General features: G+C 34.9%; 1 protein-coding gene across 1 annotated transcript; it reads left to right on the top strand.

Moving 5' to 3' along the window:
- The first annotated feature begins 3,426 nt into the window (after positions 1–3,426).
- Positions 3,427–17,736, top strand: LOC110448795. The gene is made up of 5 exons (XM_021495239.1): positions 3,427–3,514; positions 4,075–4,161; positions 12,802–12,870; positions 13,029–13,095; positions 17,279–17,736. Exons 1-5 carry the CDS (start codon positions 3,450–3,452, stop codon positions 17,414–17,416), a joined length of 426 nt encoding a protein of 141 aa, XP_021350914.1. The 5' UTR covers positions 3,427–3,449; the 3' UTR covers positions 17,417–17,736.
- Positions 17,737–22,725: the final 4,989 nt, after the last annotated feature.

The raw sequence follows: 22,725 nt of genomic DNA, 5'->3' as shown, positions 1-22,725 counted from the left end.
TAAGGTTACATATATCATATTGTAGTAAATGGTACAGTATTGACCACCAATATATATATTAAGGTTACATATATCATATTGTAGTAAATGGTACAGTATTGACCACCAATAGATATAGTAAGGTTACATATATCATATTGTAGTAAATGGTACAGTATTGACCACCAATAGATACAGCTAGGTTACATCTATCATATTGTAATAAAGGGTACAGTATTGACCACCAATAGATATAGTGAGGTTACATATATTGTAGTAAATGGTACCGTATTGACCACCAATAGATATAGTGAGGTTACATATATCATATTGTAGTAAATTGTACAGTATTGGCCATCAATAGATATAGTAAGGTTACATATATCATATTGTAATAAATGGTACAGTATTGACCACCAATAGATACAGCTAGGTTACATATATCATATTGTAATAAATGGTACAGTATTGACCACCAATAGATACAGCTAGGTTACATATATCATATTGTAATAAATGGTACAGTATTGACCACCAATAGATACAGCTAGGTTACATATATCATATTGTAATAAATGGTACAGTATTGACCACCAATAGATATAGTGAGGTTACATATATCATATTGTAGTAAATGGTACAGTATTGACCACCAATAGATATAGTAAGGTTACATATATCATATTGAAGTAAATGGTACAGTATTGACCACCAATAGATATAGTAAGGTAACATATATCATATTGTAGTAAATGGTACAGTATTGGCCACCAATAGATATAATAGGGTTACATCTATCATATTGTAAAAAAGGGTACAGTATTGACCACCAATAGATATAGTAAGGTTACATATATCATATTGAAGTAAACTGTACAGTATTGACCACCAATAGATATAGAATTTATGGTTACATATATCCTATTGTAGTAAATGGTACCGAATTAACCATCAATAGATATAGTAAGGTTACATATTTCATATTGTAGTAAATGGTACAGTATTGACAACCAATATATATAGTATTTATGGTTACATATATCATATTGTAGTAAATGGTACAGTATTGACCACCAATAGATATAATAAGGTTACATATATCATATTGTAGTAAATAGTACTGTATTGGCAACCATTAGATAAAGTAAGGTTACATATATCTTATTGTTGCTAATGGTACAGTATTGACCGTTTTTATTAATACAGCTTTGGTGTCTGTAAAATACTTCTTGTAATAGTTTTAGGAAATAATGCAATAATTTTCCCTGCAGTATTTGGTTTGTACGGATATATGGAACTGTAGAGCTAAAGACAAGCTAGTGATATTAGTTTGTATGGATATCGAACTGTAGAGCTAAACACAAGCTAGTCATATTAGTTTGTATGGAGATAGGGAACTGTAGAGCTAAACACAAGCTAGTCATATTAGTTTGTACAGAGATAAGGAACAGTACAGCTTAACACAAGCTAGGGATATTGGTTTGTACAGAGATAAGGAACAGTACAGCTTAACACAAGCTAGGATATTGGTTTGTACGGAAATAATGAACTGTACAGCTAAACACAAGCTTGGAATATTGGTTTGTAAGGAGATATGGAACTGTAGAGCTAAACACAAGCTAGGGATATTGGTTTGTATGGAGAGAGGGAACTGTAGGGCTAAACAAAAGCTAGTGATATTAATTTGTATGGAGATAGGGAACTGTAGAGCTAAACACAAGCTAGTGATATTGGTTTGTACGGAGATAGGGAACCGTACAGCTAAACACAAGCTAGGGATATTTGTTTGTATGGAGATATGGAACTGTAGAGCTAAACACAAGCTAGGGGTATTGGGTTGTACGGAGATATGAAACTGTAGAGCTAAACACAAGCTAGCGATATTGGATTGTATGGAGATAGGGAACAGTACAGCTAAACACAAGCTAGGGTTATTGGTTTGTACGGAGATATGAAACTGTAGAGCTAAACACAAGCTAGGGATATTGGTTATACAGAGATAAGGAACAGTACAGCTAAACACAAGCTAGGGATATTGGTTTGTATGGAGATATGGAACTGTAGAGCTAAATACAAACTAGTATTATTGGTTTGTATGGAGATATGGAACAGTACAGCTAAACACAAGCTAGGGATATTGGTTATACAGAGATAGACAACAGCACATCTAAACACACACGCTAGGGTTATTGGTTTGTACGGAGATAGGGAACAGTACAGCTAAACACAAGCTATGGTTATTGGTTTCTACGGAGATAGGGAACAAACAGTACAGCTCAACACAAGCTAGGGTTATTGGTTTGTACGGAGATAATGAAAAGTGAAGATAAACACAAGCTAGGGTTATTGGTTTGTACGGAGATAGGGAACAGTACAGCTAAACACAAGCTAGGGTTATTGGTTTGTACGGAGATAGGGAAAAGTGAAGATAAACACAAGCTAGGGTTATTGGTTTGTACGGATATATGGAACTGTAGAGCTAAACACAAGCTACGGATATTGGTTATACAGAGATAGGGAACAGTACAGCTAAACACAAGCTAGGGATATTGGTTTGTATGGAGATATGGAACTGTAGAGCTAAACACAAGCAAGTGATATTGGTTTGTATGGAGATATGGAACTGTAGAGCTAAATACAAGCTAGGGTTATTGGTTTGTATGGAGATATGGAACAGTACAGCTAAACACAAGCTAGGGCTATTGGTTTGTATGGAGATATGGAACTGTAGAGCTAAACACAAGCTAGTGATATTGATTTTTACGGAGATAGGAAAAAGTGAAGCTAAACACAAGCTAGTGATATTGGTTTGTATGGCGATAGGGAACAGTAGAGCTAAACACAAGCTAGGGTTAATAATGTGTTTGTAGATATACAACAGTAATAGCAAAACAAATTATGAATATCAATGTGTATAGTGCAGCTAGACACAGCACTTTATGGTATCACATATGAGTGTTAATATTTGCATTAAATTTGGAAATTGAGCGTTAGGGACATGTACTCACGGTATTTCATATACAATTATCATAGTTACACACTAATAATGGCCTATTTCCATAGGGTTTGTCTTTGGATGAAATTTATTTGATTAAACATGACCAAAACCTAAGTCTGTGTGGGATAAAGGTGATCTATAGCGTTATAACGAACTTTGCTTGGATAAAATGGTGAAAAATAAGTTTTATGAATTTATTGTGGAATCAAATCAAACTTAAACAACAGGCCCTTTGCAGTCTGGATATTTGGAAAACAAACAGTTTACATCGATTACGATACAGCAAATGGTCGCCTCATGCCTTTAAATAATGAGAAAGCATTCGGTGTTAAGTGTACAACGTACGCATGTGATGTGGCTTCGATCGTCAATTGTTTCGTTAATTAATAGCGACAGTGTTTTCAATTGTTCTTTCCGTAATCCAATTAACAATTGCATTCTTTTGCAGATTGATATCATAGTTGATAGCCAAATGTCAAGAATGGTATTTGTTAGCAGCGAACAGTGGGTTGAAGACATAAAAGACAAAGTCACAGGGTGAGTTTTAATTCATTATTAAAACATTTTAATCTAAAAATAAACGAAAGAATCATATATCTTTTTGTTATTTACAAATGAAAGTTACAACATATCAGACCATGAATATAAGGTCATTTGGAAAAAGTAAGCCCTGAATTATATTTGTATTGGTGTCTTGTAGCATAAAATTCACACTGTTCTTCTCTTAAAGAAATTATTGGCAAAACAACATATTTTTCTCTCTTAAAATGGACGTTTTCAATGAATTTCAACAACACTACCAAACTAATCTTGGTGTGATTATATGGATATATCTTCCAGGATCAAAGCTGTATGGCCATGCAAGTTATGTGGGTGTCTGCAGCCCGTATACTGAGTTGCTTTACACGTTTTAGGTCGACACTTTTTGTTAAAAGGTTAATTTCGTTATGCGCGGTTTTTACAAAACTGTAAATAAACACATGCAACTATATATCAAAATTACGTGGACAACTGGTATTATAAGTAAATGTAATTTTATTGTAACTTTAAAGTTACCCAGAAACTGGAACCCACCAAATATTTTCTGTCTTTTCCAGGGAATTGACCAATCTGACCGGGTACACTTTCGTGCCGGACGAGGTCAGTGCATACATGAAAGACGACGGCAGTATGGATGTTACTCAGTAAGTACATGCCTGTTCAGTTAATTGATGTTACTCTGTAAGTACATGTCTGTACATTGTATTGATGTTTCTCGGTAAGTACATGTGTATACAGTATATTGATGTTACCCAGTAAGTACATGTCTAAACATTGTATTGATGTTTATCGGTAAGTTCATGTCTGTACAGTATATTGGTGTTACTCAGTAAGTACATGTCTGTACAGTATATTGGTGTTACTCAGTAAGTACATGTCTGTACAGTATACTGATGTTACCCAGTAAGTACATGTCTATACAGTATATTGATGTTATTCAGTAAGTACAGGTCTGTACAGTATATTGGTGTTACTCAGTAAGTACATGTCTGTACAGTATATTGATGTTATCAGTAAGTACATGCCTGTACAGTATATTGATGTTACTCAGTAAGTACATGTCTTTACAGTATATTGATGTTAATCAGTAAGTACATGTCTGTACAGTGTATTGATGTTACCAGTAAGTACATGTGTATACAGTATATTGATGTTATCAGTAAGTAAATGTCTGTACAGTATATTGATGTTACCCAGTAAGTACATGTGTATACAGTATATTGATGTTATCAGTAAGTAAATGTCTGTACAGTATATTGATGTTACCCAGTAGGTACATGTCAGTACAGTATATTGATGTTATCAGTACATGTCTTTACAGTATATTGATGTTATCAGTAAGTACATGCCTGTACAGTATATTGATGTTACTCAGTAAGTACATGTCTGTACAGTATATTGATGTTACCCAGTAGGTACATGTCAGTACAGTATATTGATGTTATCAGTACATGTCTTTACAGTATATTGATGTTATCAGTAAGTACATGTCTGTACAGTATATTGATGTTACTCAGTAAATACATGTCTGTACAATATATTGATGTTACTCGGTAAGTACATGTCTGTACAATATATTGATGTTATCAGTAAGTACATGTCTGTACAGTATATTGATGTTACTCAGTAAGTACATGTCTGTACAGTATATTGATGTTACTCAGTAAGTACATGTCTGTACAGTATATTGATGTTACTCAGTAAGTACATGTCTGTACAGTGTATTGATGTTACTCAGTAAGTACATGTCTGTACAGTGTATTGATGTTACTCAGTAAGTACATGTCTGTAGAGTATATTGATGTTATCAGTAAGTACATGTTTGTACAGTATATTGATGTTATCAGTAAGTACATGTCTGTACAGTATATTGATGTTACTCGGTAAGTACATGTCTGTACAGTATATTGATGTTACTCGGTAAGTACATGTCTGTACAGTATATTGATGTTACTCGGTAAGTACATGTCTGTACAGTATATTGATGTTACTCGGTAAGTACATGTCTGTACAGTATATTGATGTTACTCGGTAAGTACATGTCTGTACAGTATATTGATGTTACTCGGTAAGTACATGTCTGTACAGTATATTGATGTTACTCGGTAAGTACATGTCTGTACAGTATATTGGTGTTATCAGTAAGTACATGTCTGTACATTATATTGATGTTACTCGGAAAGTACATTTCTGTACAGTATATTGATGTTACTCGGAAAGTACATTTCTGTACAGTATATTGATGTTACTCGGTAAGTACATGTCTGTACAGTATATTGATGTTACTCGGTAAGTACATGTCTGTACAGTATATTGGTGTTATCAGTAAGTACATGTCTGTACATTATATTGATGTTACTCGGTAAGTACATGACTGTACAGTATATTGGTGTTATCAGTAAGTTCATGTCTGTACATTATATTGATGTTATTCGGAAAGCACATGTCTGTACAGTATATTGGTGTTACTCAGTAAGTACATGTCTGACAGTATATTGATGTTACTCGGTAAGTACATGTCTGTACAGTGTATTGATGTTACTCGGTAAGTACATGACTGTACAGTATATTGGTGTTACTCAGTAAGTACATGTCTGTACATTATATTGATATTACTCGGAAAGTACATTTCTGTACAGTATATTGATGTTATCAGTAAGTACATGTCTGTACAGTATATTGATGTTATTCGGAAAGTACATGTCTGTACAGTATATTGATGTTATCAGTAAGTACATATATTTACAGTATATTGATGTTATCAGTAAGTACATGTCTGTACAGTATATTGATGTTATCAGTAAGTACATATATTTACAGTATATTGATGTTATCAGTAAGTACATGTCTGTACAGTATATTGATGTTACTCTGTAAGTACATGTCTTTACAGTATATTGATGTTATCAGTAAGTACATGTCTGTTCAGTATATTGATGTTATTCGGTAAGTACATGTCTGTACAGTATATTGATGCTATCAGTAAGTACATGTCTGTACAGTATATTGATGTTACACGGAAAGTACATGTCTGTACAGTGTATTGATGTTATCAGTAAGTACATATCTGTACAGTATATTGATGTTATTCGGAAAGTACATGTCTGTACAGTATATTAATGTTACTCGGAATGTATATGTCTGTACAGTATATTGATGTTATCAGTAAGTACATGTCTGTACATTATATTGATGTTGCTCGGTATGTACAGGTCTATACAGTATGTTGATGTTACTAAGTAATTCATGTCTGTACAGTATATTGATGTTACTCAGTAAATACATGTTTGTACATTATATTGATGTTACTCGGTAAGTACATGTCTGTACAGTATATTGATGACAGTATATTGATGTTACTCATTAAGTACATGTCTGTACAGTATATTGATGTTATCAGTAAGTACATGTCTGTACAGTATATTGATGTTACTCGGTATGTACAGGTCTGTACAGTATATTGATGTTACTCATTAAGTACATGTCTGTACAGTATATTGATGTTTCTAAGTAAATCCATGTCTGTACAGTATATTGATGTTACTCGGTAAGTACAGGTCTGTACAGTATATTGATGTTTCTAAGTAAATCCATGTCTGTACAGTATAGTGATGTTACTCAGTTAGTACATGTCTGTACAGTATATTGATGTAACACGGTTAGTACATGTCTGTACAATACATTGATGTTACTCAGTAAGTACATGTCTGTACAGTATAGTGATGTTACTCGGTAAATACGTATCTGTACAGTATATTGATGTTACTCAGTTAGTACATGTCTGTACAGTATATTGATGTCACTCGGTAAGTACATGTCTGTACAGTATATTGGTGTTACTCAGTTAGTTCATGTCTGTACAATATATTGATGTTACTCGGTAAGTACATGTCTATACAGTATATTGATGTTACTCAGTAGGTACATATATGTACAGTATATTGATGTTACTCGGTAAGTACAGGCCTGTACAGTATATTGATGTAACTCAGTAAATACATGTCTGTACAGTATATTGATGTTATCAGTTAGGACATGTCTGTACAATATGTTGATGGTATCAGTAATGACATGTCTGTACAGTATATTGGTGGTATCAGTAAGAACAGGTCTGTACAGTATCTTGATGTTACTCGGTAAGTACATGTCTGTACAGTATATTGATGTAACTCAGTAAATACATGTCTGTAGAGTGTATTGATGTTATCAGTAAGGACATGTCTGTACAGTATATTGATGTTATCAGCAAGGACATATCTGTACAGTATATTGATGTAACTCTGTAAGTACAGGTCTGTACAGTATATTGATGTTACTCTGTAAGTACAGGTCTGTACAGTATATTGATGTTATCAGTAAGAACAGGTCTGTACAGTATATTGATGTTACTCAGTAAGTACTTGTCTGTACAGTATATTGATGTTTCTCTGTAAGTACAGGTCTGTAAAGTTTATTGATGTTACTCAGTGAGTACCTGTCTGTACAGTATATTGATGTTACTCGGTAAGTATAGGTCTGTACAGTGTATTGACGTTACTCAGTAAGTACATGTCTGTACAGTATATTGATGTTACTCTGTAAGTACATGTCCGTACAATATATTGATGTTACTAAGTAAATCCATGTCTGTACAGTATATTGATGTTATAAGTAATTACATGTCTGTACAGTATATTGACGTTACTCAGTACATGTACGTACATGTCTGTGCAGTATATTGATGTTACACGGTTAGTACATGTCTGTACAGTACATTGATGTTACTCAGTAAGTACATGTCTGTACAGTATAGTGATGTTACTCGGTAAATACGTATCTGTACAGTATATTGATGTTACTCAGTAAGTACATGTCTCTACAGTATATTGATGTTACTCAGTTAGTACATGTCTGTACAGTATATTGATGTCACTCGGTAAGTACATGTCTGTACAGTAGTATATTGGTGTTACTCAGTTAGAACATGTCTGTACAGTATATTGATGTTACTCGGTAAGTACATGTCTGTACAGTATATTGATGTTACTCAGTAATTACATGTCTGTACAGGATATTGATGTTACTCAGTAAGTACATGTCCGTACAGTGTATTGATGGTATCAGTAAGTTAATTTCTTCAGACCTTTTAATAGCACTATCGGGTAACAAAACGTTGATGTTCATATCGAACAAACAAATGACCAACAATAAAATTTCCGAGTGAAATCATTACACGTCTTAGTGATGTCTCCATGTCGGTTATGCCTAGAGGCCTGTTTACAGTTTAGGTCATACAAAGACGTGCCTCCGTGTGTGTATTGTATGCATTTATGTTGAATGGTTCGCACCTATCAGTCAAGCAGCAAGCTATGTCATAGTACGATAGTACGATAGTCAATAAAAACCAGAAAGACATAATGATTGAAAATGGCCGTTTTTATTAAAACGACATAACATAAAAAAACATGTACGACATAACATAAAATACATGTTACAATGCATGTATTGAACACCCTCCTGAGAAGGTGTACCATAGACTGCATTTCATAATCAAATGCAATGCCATTCTCCTAATGACTATAGTAGGTGAGGGGACAAAAAAACGCCCAAACCTTGAATAACTGTTAAACATACCATGAGTATTATGACATCATATAAAATTAGAGGTGTAAGGGGACGGTGGCGGGAAGAAATCAATGTTTAAAATAGCGCCCTACCTTTCTGCCCGTGAAGAAGTTTTCAAGTGACGTTTAGCTAGATCACGTGATCATATATTCATACGCATGTGCGTCCTGTTCACCTTGCTCACTAGGATAATTTATTCTAGGGAATTCTTGGGAATTCTTGGAAAGAATCCCAAAATAAACCGTTACCACCAACATAAATGCAATAAAATACTTTCTGTATTTAATTGTTGTTTTATGTTGAATGGTTCGCACCTATCAGTCAAGCAGCAAGCTATGTAATAGTACGATAGTCAATAAAAATCAGAAAGACATAATGATTGAAAATGGCCGTTTTTATTAAAACTACATAACATAAAAATACATGTACGACATAACATAAAATACATGTTACAATACATGTATTGAACACCCTCCTGAGAAGGTGTACCATAGACTGCATTTCATAATCAAATGCAATGCCATTCTCCTAATGACTATAGTAGGTGAGGGGACAAAAAAAACGCCACCTTGCACATTGAGCCCTTTCATGGATAGTCTACCACACCAATGAAATGTCTCAATGATGCAGCCCCCACCCAGGCTGCTGACTGTAATTCAATGAATGACTAGATACATTATGTACAGTGCACAACAATAAAAATGAAAATAAGAAATAAAATAAAAATAATTGTAATTAAGCAGCAGAAGTACATTACTTCAGGTTGCAAAAGTGCCTCCACGAGATTGGAGATACTTGAAGTCGCGATGTTTAGTCATAACACAAACTATGTACATTTCATTATGCTGAAATATTAACACAGACCAGCGAATGTTCTTGCTGTGACACTATGTCCAAAGTTATGTTCCTGTGTTGTCCTTGGTTGACCTCAAGTTCCTGACTGAAATGTTCGATTGGAACTGAAGCCTTTATGGTGGAGTTGTTCAAACGATCACGCCTCCTGCGTTGCATTAAACAAAAAGGTACACCAGCTCATAGACACCAAGTTATAAAATATAACCGTTACTATTATTGTTACATTGATGGAGACAGGCAAATCCAGAAATATAAACATACATAAAATAGTGAAGTACAATAAAATCAACAAAAACATAAATACATAAAAATACTTATGACAATAATCTTATGTAGACAGTAATGTAATGGTGAGAATGCCCTGCATCCAACACCAAATTTTGAGCTACACTTATGTAATAATGTTTGTTCAGACTACACATGAATAAGTCACTATCAATGATATATTAGAAACTCAGTACTCTACCGGGAAAGCTGCCAGGAATGCCATGCATTCAATGCAGTTTTGGTAAATACTTTACACTTGAAAAGTTGGGATGCGTATATATCTTTTGAAAGCGTTTGAATGCCATCTGCCCATTGCCTGAATATCTGCTTCTGAAACCCCTTGAGCAGCTGCTGTACTAGCAGCCCCTATTCTGAAGCTGTGACTTCTGTACTGGTTCGGACTGTAACCTGACACCATCAAAGCTTGCTTCAGCACATTACAGAAACACTGATATGAAACCGCTTTGGTATTAGGCTGTACATATAACGGACCTTCATTGGAACCCCTTAATTCTAAGTAATGAAATAATGTTTGTACGGGACAAAATTGGACATCCTGTTTTGCGCAAAGTGACAAAGTCACTGGAGAGCTGTTGTAGTGGCCCTTGAATGAATGGAAGCATATTTCGAGCCGGGAAGGGTAGACTGACCCAAGTTTGAAAAACTGTACATTACTGAGTAGCAGGATGTTCCGTGTGTTGTTATTATGAGTAATTTCGCCAATGCGCAAGAATGCATGAAAAGCCAGCAAGAACATGGATTTGAACATGAGCTTTTCGTAATAAGACACGCAAGTTTGGTCAAACGTTTTGCGTTGTGAAACAGTCCCTGACCTTTCGTAACTATTACGTGCGCATGCGTGGTAGGAAAAGCTTCGAAGTAAACAAAGGATCTCTATCATAATGCATTTTGAGACGACCCCTTACCCGTCAAATAATTCTGGCCTGTTCAGATATGCCCAACTCTGATGTGTAAATTGTGATACCAAGACATAAACATTTTACTGACTTACTGTGTGCGTAATCTCTTTGATCTTTCTAAAAGAAGTAAGTACTGCCCCTCGGACGCTCCGGATATATTTTGGCAATCCGTGATCATTGTTCAGATGGACCCCATCGTTAAGAAACACTTTGTATATGCTCGCTTTAAGTCCTTTATGTTTATGGTAGGACACATAGTGAAGCTCACTGATCAAGCCTTTCAATGTTCTATTTACTTCACGGGCCGATTCATTATATCGATCAACCGAGACGTGTCTGGTCTTTTCCCTAGGGAGATTTTGCATAACACAAACATGGCGGACTGAGTGTCCAAACGATAGCCATCCTGCAATTGACACAATATCCCTGGCAATAACAGCAGGATCGACGTTCACATCGTCTATGTCATTGCCTCCAATCTGGAGAATAACGATGTCAGGCTTCACATTTACTATAATACTTGAAAAGTCCTCCGAGAACATATCGCGCACTCTACCTCCACCTTTCCCTTTGAAATCTATCAACACTTCACTTCCGTCTAAACGGAGATTTTCCAACCCAAATTCCGATGGTTAACCGCATCACTGAGCCTTCTCACATAGCTATGCCCCATAACCAACACATTGACACGCATGACTCAGTTATATTGTGACCCGGAAGGCAAACAAACGGTCAGGAAGTGCAAATAAATCAATGTTTAAAATAGTGCCCTACCTTTCTGCCCGTGAAGAAATTTTCCAAGGGACGCTTAGCTAGATCACGTGATCATATATTCATACGCATGTGCGTCCTGTTCACCTTGCTCACTAGGAAAATATATTCTAGGGCCAAAAGAAAGAATCCCAAAATAAACCGTTACCACCAACATAAATGCAATAAAATACTTTCTGTATTTAATTGTTGTTTTATATGTATATGCGTGTTGGAGGAAGTATTTTGGGTTATTTACCTCCATGCAAATCTGATTCATTTTAGAATACTACCTTACAGAAACAACATCATTAAGGCACCAATCACGATATACCATGCAGTCAAATTATACTGATAACTGGTTAACGAGTTGCTGCTATTGCCCGAAATGCCGAACGTTAGCAGGGAATGCCAACTACGTGTAGCGTAACATCTATAGGATTTTGATATTTCCCAGTCTTGCCAACGGAGGCATTAGGAAACGAAAAGGTTGTCATGGAAAAGACATGAAATCTAATTTTAAATATCTCAAAGTTTGCAATCGGTGCAGTGATTTATTTTGGTCGTTTTTGTGTACCAAAGAAGAGGACACCAATGTCTATTCCCATATCACATTTCAGCAGGTGGTTCCCTCTTACAAATACAATGGTAACCTCAGGTTAATTCATATACCAATTCCCGACCTGAGGGGTGGGACTGGTTTATACCGCTATACGAGGATATATCATTTTCGTTGTTTATCCGTCTGTCCGGTAACTATTTTAGGATATTATGAATTTCATTGATAAACAAAATACGCAATACTATAATGATGTACGTGCCATTACCATTAACGTAGGTTTTATACCTCTTTGTTGGATATTTATACGATTTATAACTGTATTACAGGTCTGTTCTCACGTTTTATGTGAAGGAACTAAAAACTGGCAGGATCCTTACTGCGAAAGAAATAACAGAGTACGTACTTACTATTTTTATCTTTAAAAGAGTGCTTTTACCCTAAAATTTGAAGAAATGCACGTGATACCAATAAGATATTGCCATGAATGGGATTTATAAACCAGTCTGCTATAACGGCCTTTCTGTAGCTCTTTTGTTTTCTATTGTTTATTTAGTTTGGTGGACAAATTCGGCAGCAGACTTATAGAAGCAAGGATTAGATATCAACTAGTATCCATTGAGGTAATATTCTATAATTTACTAGCCTCTCTAACATGTTGATTAGTCAGATAAGATATAAACTAGTATCCATTGAGGTAATATTCTATAATCTACAAGCCTTTCTAACATGTTGGTTAGTTAGATAAGATATCAACTAGTATCCATTGAGGTAATATTCTATAATCTTCTAGCCTCTCTAACAATTTGGTTGGTTAGATAAGATATCAACTAGTACCCATTGAGGTAATATTCTATAATCTACAAGCCTCTCTAACATGTTGGTTAGTTAGATGAGATATTAACTAGTATCCATTGAGGTAATATTCTATAATCTACTAGCCTCTCTAACATGTTGGTAATTTGTTAAGCAGATCATAATGAATTTATTCCTCTCAATAAAAAAACTACCGAAATATACTCAAATTTTACTATTTATGATAAAATACTAAGAGATCTTCGTGAGGATAAACCAAAAATATAACAACAATAGTGACATTGTCTGTAGGCCGTTCAGATCTAAAGAGGGTTTTTGGAAGAGATGTCATGATTAAATTACACAACAATGAATTATGTCAAACAATAGCATGACGTCGTAGTTGACATTAACATAAAGCCATAACGTCAAACAACAATTAGGTAAGGGAGATAACTTGTTACAATGAATCAGTAACATGTATTAAAGATTTCTGCAGCAAATATTGAAAAATGTAAACTGAATATACTTAAATAACTATCAAGGCCGGGTTTCAATAATCTAATAAACGACTCTTTGGATTCCCTTTTAATAACATCAGAAGAATACATAAGGTATTAAATCTCAATGGATAATGGGGAGACAGATTTTATGAAGCGCGAATCAGTTTTATCTGATTTGTCTCAGGACCCATTAGGGGTACTAATCAATAAACTCTCAACATAACAGGGTTAAATCCTTTTATTTACATTCACAACGATTTAAATAATAATTTCATATTTTCTAAAATATCGGACTTGTGCAAGTCAAATAACAATGAAGTTGACGGAGCTTGTTACGTCCTCATTCATTGTAGGACGTCATTCCTATAAGATAGATAGCTGTTTTGTTTGGGATATAGTGTTAAAGTAATAGTACGTGTACATCCATGTCTATTTCAATCAGAAACCTATGAAACAAAGTACATTAGAAGCAATCTTTGAGTGGGACTACATCCCTCATTTATTTACCTTTGTATTTATATGCAAACTGGAAAGTTTAGGAATTAAAAATATACATTGAGTCCAAGTTCAGTAAAATGAAAATATAAAGATATAACCTAGAATTCATTGTTTGTTCAATTGTGGATATCATTATGGGTTGTTTGTCTCTGAAGTTGAATTCTGGTCTAGTTCAGGCGTAAACGATGCTACTGCTTTTGTTATATATTTCACTATACATCTGTACATGTATATACATTCAATTAACTCTTTCCGTACCGTTGTCGTGTACATACAACAACAATATGTCATCCTTGTCCCCGTTTTCGTGTACAGACGACAAAATAATAGGCCGTCTTATCCCCGTTGTCGTAAACACACGACAACAGACTTTGGTGTATCTTGTCTTATGTTTAGCTAGTTATCGCACACGACAATCCCGTAATACAATCATTTATCAGCACCCATCAGTTGGAAAGAAATAGTTGTATAGGTGCACAATTTATATTTTGTGACCTATTGTTTTCGAATCTGCCGCAAGATGTTTCAAATATAAACAATATGGCGGCAACTTAATTCGATATGAACACTCGGAAATTCATCGGGGGCGAGTCTAGAAAGGACATCCGGTACGGAATCCGGATGTGAGGTACGGAAAGAGTTAAGGACACCATAAATGTATCTATGTTTACATACCTTGGCAGGTTATAAGACACCGTAAATGTATCTATGTTAACATACCTTGACAGGTTATAATACACCGTAAATGTATCTATGTTAACATACTTTGACAGGTTATAAGACACCGTAAATATATCTATGTTAACATACATTGACAGTTAATAAGACACCGTAAATGTATCTATGTTAACATACTTTGACAGGTTATAAGACACCGTAAATGTATCTATGTTAACATACATTGACAGTTTGTAAGACACCGTAAATGTATCTATGTTAACATACCTTGACAGTTTATAAGACACTCTAAATGTATCTATGTTTACATACCTTGACAGGTTATAAGACACCGTAAATGTATCTATGTTTACATTCATTGACAGGTTATAAGACACCGTAAACGTATCTATGTTAACATACTTTGACAGGTTATAATACACCGTTAATGTATCTATGTTTACATACCTTGACAGGTTATAAGACACCGTAAATGTATCTATGTTAACATCCCTGGACAGGTTATAAGACACCGTAAATGTATCTATGTTTACATTCATTGACAGGTTATAAGACACCGTAAATGTATCTATGTTAACATACCTTGACAGGTTATAAGACACCGTATATATAAATATGTTTACATACCTTGGCAGTTTATAAGACACCGTAAATGTATCTATGTTTACATACCTTGACAGGTTATAAGACACCGTAAATGTATCTATCTTAACATACTTTGACAGGTTATAAGACACCGTAAATGTATCTATGTTTACATACCTTTACAGGTTATAAGACACCGTAAATGTATCTATTTTAACATACCTTGACAGGTTATAAGACACCGTTAATGTATCTATGTTAACATACCTTGACAGGTTTAAGACACCGTAAATGTATCTATGTTAACATACATTGACAGGTTATAAGACAACGTAAATGTATCTATGTTAAGATACCTTGACAGGTTATAAGACGCTGTAAATGTATCTATGTTTACATACCTTGACAGGTTATAAGACGCTGTAAATGTATCTATGTTTACATACCTTGACAGGTTATATGACGCCGTAAATGTATCTATGTAAACATACCTTTGCAGGTTATAAGACACTGTAAATGTATCTATGTTTACAAACCTTGACAGGTTATAAGACACCGTAAATGTATCTATGTTTACATACCTTGACAGGTTATATGACACCGTAAATGTATCTATGTAAACATACCTTGGCAGGTTATAAGACACTGTAAATATATCTTTGTTAACATACCTTGGCAGGTTACAAAACATTGTAAATATATCTATGTTAACATACCTTGACAGGTTATAAGACACTGTAAATGTATCTATGTTTACATACCTTGACAGGTTATAAGACATCGTAAATGTATCTATGTTTACATACATTGACAGGTTTTAAGACACCGTAAATGTATCTATGTTAACATACCTTGACAGGTTATAAGACACTGTAAATGTATCTATGTTTACATACCTTGGCAGGTTATAAAACACTACCAAGTATTATATATACAAAATTTGATGATATAAGATCCTGTATCGATTTTGTTTTGACAAATCCAATCGATTTTTTCTTTCTATTAACTGCATCTAAAACAACAGATTTTCTGTTTTGCTGATAAAGCGACAGAAGAGTGTGTGATTGTTGTTTATACATGCACTACATTTTTAACAATACCATATTCTTGGTAACTTTACTGTTTGCAAAATCGTGGCCATAATATTTCGTTGTTGCATTTCAGAATGTAATAAATTAAAAAAAAAAAGGTTTTCCATTTGAATGTCGTTTATATATTTTGCTGGTATAATAGAATATAATTATACAATAGCATTAAATATCGGTAATCTGCAATACTAGTACAATATTTATGATATTCAACAGAATTCCATTACACGCTATATGTGTCAAAATAAATATATACAGTATATATTGAAAGTGAATATTAGTGTTTTGAAGAATTAACATATAAGAATGTACAAATGTTGGTAGTCTATTTGTATATTATAGACACTGAAGATTTATAAATATTGGAATATAATCCACCATAAATGTGACATTAGTGTAAATATATATTATAACGTATTTTGTTACACTTAAATTTCATACGGACTTTTTATTTCATAATTATACGGATCAAAACTTTTCTTAAATTGTAGATGCAACTTTATTCTTAGCATTTCAGAAGATAGCATCGTCAGTTAGAAAATGAGTTACTAGTGTCCACATATATGTCCAGAAATGTGTATAGCTGTGGATGGTTAAGTTAAATGATTTATTTTTGTATTAAAATTGACGTCCGACATAACATGTCTATATCTTTATAGATATATACAACCTGCGTACCGGCGTACCCGACTGCTTGCAATACTGAAGTGTCTGTAAAACGTGAGTATTTGAAATTTACAGCACAAAATAAAGTAAATTGGGAATATAATAATATGTATTGTAATCTACATGCATAATTAGTAATATGTATATATATATATATCTAACCTAATAACTGTGTAAAGGTTCATATACGTTGACACTGGAACGAGTTTATTTATGTCGATATGTTTTTCATTAAAATAAAATCAACCAGCCATCATTATAATTATCTTTCTATCATGATTTTGTTCGTGATTATTTTCTCGCTATCATGATAATTAAGTCTATTTTTCATGAAATTGAAATTACATGTACCTTCCACAATTATGTAGTTGTGTCCCATTATTGAAAAACATTGCTTGCACTACTCCTTTCCATCCACTGCACTGATTCGAAAGATACCCGATCCACATAATAGTTCCAATTGAGGAGACATGAATAAAATAAAAAGAAATGAATTGGCATTGCTATTTATGGAGTTAAATGTATAAACCTAGTTTAAAATCATTGTATTACTACTCTTCAATTGGTACATATTACTCTTACATTGAAAAAATGTCAATAATGCATATAGAGTGTTGTCACTTTGTTAAAAAAAAATTGTTTGCACTTCTCTTAAATTGCGCCATATATACCAATAACGCTTGCTTCACATAACCCTAACATCAAGGGAATGTCAATAATACATTGAATTGGAGTTTCTTCACTTTTTATTAAGTTATGCCCCTTTATTTCAAAACGTTTTTGGGAAATGGTCTCAACTTTCTTTGATGGGTGGGGGTATTAGACTGCCTTTATGGCGACAGTTCTAGTTTACTCTGGAGGTTGAACATGCGACTACGGTTCTGACGGTAAGTAATGTTTTTATTTACATTGATAATCATCTGACTTTATTGAACATTTTTATTCACTTATTGTATCTATCAGTGTAACTGTAATCTTTATTCTGTTTATCATATGTACTTTGATTATTATATGTATTTTGATTATGATATTATTATATGTATTTTGATTATGATATTATCATATGTACTTTGATTATTATATGTATTTTGATTATTATATGCATTTTGATTATTATATGTATTTTGATTATTATATGTATTTTGATTATTATATGTATTTTGATTATTATATGTATTTTGATTATTATATGTATTTTGATTATTATATGTATTTTGATTATTATATGTATTTTGATTATTATATGTATTTTGATTATTATATGTATTTTGATTATTATATGTATTTTGATTATTATATGTATTTTGATTATTATATGTATTTTGATTATTATATGTATTTTGATTATTATATGTATTTTGATTATTATATGTATTTTGATTATTATATGTATTTTGATTATTATATGTATTTTGATTATTATATGTATTTTGATTATTAAATATATATTTACGTTTGGTACACACGTAGTTGATCAGAGGCGGGTTTTTGGAAGTGTCGTGTTACATGCGTATTGCCTACTCAACAGCATACTGCTAGATGGAACCATTACCGAGGGACATGGCGGCTAGTAGCGGTGACAAAATATCTGATGCGACACTGTTATATTTAGCGTTTGAATGGTATACGATGTTTTGGTATGGTTCCCTTTAACGTTTGGTAGATATTATATTACTTATAATTTACTTTATATCGCGGTCCAAGATTAATGTAGTCTTTTAAATGATAACTCATAATTTCTTAATACTCTACCATAAGTTGGACCTTTTAATAAATATGAGAGTTTGTAAAAAGACAAACGTGTTTTTGCATGTACTGCCCATTTTGTTTTAATTCAGTGTTTTTGTTCACATTAGCGGGCTAGCTCATCGCCACGCCCCCTAACCCATAAAAGGCGATTGTCACATCCGGGTTCGTAGATCAGAGGTCAAAGCTCATGGGTCAGTTTAACTTGGCAGCTAAACATTTAGAAGATATTTTTTTCAGAAGATCGCCATCTTTATTTATACAGTCGCAGCAATTTATTTGAATTTTCAACATCTTGTGCTTGTTGGTTTGTCGTTTATGCATCAGTTTGCTTACGAACGACTGGTTGGTGATTTTGATCGAACATTTTGTTATCTCCGCAAAGAAATTTCGATCGGTGAAGCTTCCCAGGCATCAAAACTGTGAGCCAGCAACAGGATCAACAAAAAACAAGGCGGCGGTACGCACTCTAAAGGAACCGTTCCCCCAATGACGGCTGTGGAAGAAGCAAACAGACAGGGAAAGTAGACCTTTTGCTTTTATTGTCCCTTGTATGTAAGTAACGTTAAATCTGTAGTTTTTCGATTTGTCGATGGCGAATAAAACTGTGTTGGGTTTGGGGGCATAGCCTCATACGACGTATGGGACAATATTGTGACGAACAAACTTCCACCACCAATCTTGGTTTTTGCCAGGATTCGCACAGTATACAGATGGTTGGCTACTCAGGCGGTACCATTGACACATTACGACGATATATGGGCGACATTCATTTCTATCGACCCGACGTGATCTGTCTCCAAATAGCTGGGAGTGACCTGAGCCGTCCAGAACTTACCCCCGACGTTGTTTTTAAAAACTTTACTTCTTTGATAGAACAGTTGTTCGCTGCCCCATTTGTGCAATATGTGGTAGTGTTTGAACTTTTCACGCGTCTGAGAACTCGTTCTCATAGAGGTGATGTAGACATTCATGTGTATAACCAGAGAGTAAAAGAGTTAAACAGCAGGCTTTCTTCCGCCCTTGACGGGAGTGTTTTTTGTAAATTTTGGCGACATGACCGCATGGCAGATTTAACCCGACTGTATGACTCGGATGGGGTTCATTTTAAACGACAACACCCATATTTCAAGTCTGTCCGAGGTGGTGTTTTATTTGGACTGAAAGCGAGTGATATGGCCCCACAATTCTAGATAGACCGAGTAATGTTACAATGACTTTTCTTCGAGTTACCTCCCTTACAGCAGTAGACTTCAAGTCATATCATGAGAGACACTATATTTGTTACATTTTAGTGTTGTTGTTGTTTTATTTTCTTAAATATTGTTGCATATGTTCAGTTTTAAGCAATTAGTACCAATGAACATTTTGTAAGTTTAGATATTTTGTAAAACCTTGCCACATAATTTTAATCAATTCATATCAGTAATGTACTACACTGTTATACAGCATTAATCAAATTTATCATGATTTTATATCTGGTAAATTTAGATATTGTAATGGCATCAATGCCACTATATTTATTTTCTTTAAAAAATAAATAAATAATAGTATTGGCCCATGTGGGTTCATGATCAATAGAAAATCAGAAGGAATATATATATTACTGGCCTTTGGTTGTCAAAAACCTTCATCATTCAGATTTGTCACTGGCCCATAGTGGTTTCAGTTCAAAAGGCTTCAGTTGTGTTACTGGCCCATGATGGTTTCAGTATTTTTTCCAATTTTTCATTTTGTTATGCATGCATTGTACAGCAGCGTGGCTCATACCGGTGCTTACAGCAATGTACTCACTATTGCCAATACTTCCTACTTGTAGGTAGTCGGTATACATGGTATGTTCTCCCTGTCTGTCATGCTGGTTATAATGGAGTCAAAAAATAATTATTATTTACTATTATACAAATTTACAGTGTTGATTACATTTTTACATCTTTGAGTACATTGGTATATACTCCAACTGCTATAACATTAAAATTTCCTTCAATATTTTATATGTGGCTATACTACTAGAGCTATAATCTTATTTACACGTCACAATATACTGCAACAAATAATATGTCAAAATGTCTGCACATATATCCTGTTATGCACTTCAGACACCAGACAGTATGCGTCCGAGACGGAAGGCGGTAGCCAATCATTCGACAATCCCCAAAAGGTCTCGGTTGGCTGAGAGTGAAGTTGATACAGCTATCTCTGCCCAAACAGGTGCTCAAACCAGAGAAGTACCAGGTACAGCAGAAGTACAAGAAAACAGTGTCGCCTCTGGGCGAATGATACCCGAGGCGGACGGTGAACAAATTGTCCAGAGGGCTGTGCAGCAAGGTGTGGAAAAAGCCTGTAGACAGTTTTTCCCCCAAATTAACTTTAATGCAGCGGGGGCCGGTGCTGTCTCAACATTCTCACTGGCTGCCTCAACATCCTCAAGTTCATCAGCCCCTGCTGAGCCGCCTATCTCGACAGGTTTTTCTCCTATAGACAACACCGTTGGTGAGGGTCACAAAACACCAATATTCAGCTCAGTGTTACATAGTTCTATAGATGTGGCAGCAACTGTTTCACAGGTGGCCCCAGACGATGAGTCAAATCCACAGGCATTTATTTCAACAGCCATTCCCCTGCCAGTAATGGTTTCCCAGCCTATGAAAGAAAAATTTGGGCGGGGGAATATATTGATATGTCCCTGATTGATAAGAAGGATAATGAGGCCTTTGAACAGGTCATCAAGTACATGGCTGGGGTTCGTGTGGTTCAGTGGGTGCCTAAACTTAAAACCAAATCTCTGTCCATAGACCAGTGGACCAAAAGTTTGGGGCCCTCTTGAAATACATGTCAATCATACGCAAACTAGCCAGTAAAGGGGCTGATTGGCAGTTTTACGATACTTCATTTAGGCAGTTGCAGGCAAAAAACGGGGAGCAGGGCTGGGACCGTGTAGAGTGGGAACTTTGGCACGAGGCTATCATACGAAAAGCTGGGCAAACCTCACAACAGACAAAACAGTCGTTCACTCTCACACACCCAAAAGGTTTTTGTTTCAAATTTCTTGAGAGTAGAAATTGCCCTGGAGCGGAGGGGGGCTGTAAACATTTTCATGGCTGTCCAGCATGTCACGGCTCTCACCACCCCAGTAATTGCACTGCTTCCTCAGTAGCACCGCGGTCCCATGCGGGGTCCATACCTACTTTTCGTCCCCAACGCAACCAAAATCCATACACTCCACACCGCTTTCAACCATATGCCCCAAGACCACGTGGTTTCCCCAGAAATCGTTACCCCTATTATCGCCGATAGGCTCGCAGAGATGTTAGCAGGTTATGATAAAGACAAAACCCACTATCTTGTACAAGGTTTTACAGAAGGCTTTCACATTCATTATGATGGGGGGGATTTCAAACAAACATGTCAGAACCTTAAGTCTGCAAAAGATTTTCCCCATATTATTCAAGACAAACTTCAGAAAGAATTACAGGCAGGGCGTATTGATGGCCCCTTTACGTCTCCCCCCTACAATGAATTTCATGTCAGCCCCATTGGTGTGGTCCCTAAGAAAGATCCTGGTAAATATCGAATGATTCACCACCTTAGTCACCCAAAAGGTCTATCGATTAATGATGGAATCAGCACAGAGTCGTCAACGGTGCAGTACGCCACAATATCGGATGCAATTAAGCACATTAAACAGCTAGGC

This window comes from Mizuhopecten yessoensis, unplaced genomic scaffold, assembly GCF_002113885.1.
Source record: "Mizuhopecten yessoensis strain PY_sf001 unplaced genomic scaffold, ASM211388v2 scaffold4303, whole genome shotgun sequence".
Classification (NCBI taxonomy): domain Eukaryota; kingdom Metazoa; phylum Mollusca; class Bivalvia; order Pectinida; family Pectinidae; genus Mizuhopecten; species Mizuhopecten yessoensis.
This window is presented reverse-complemented; position numbering and strand designations above follow the sequence as displayed.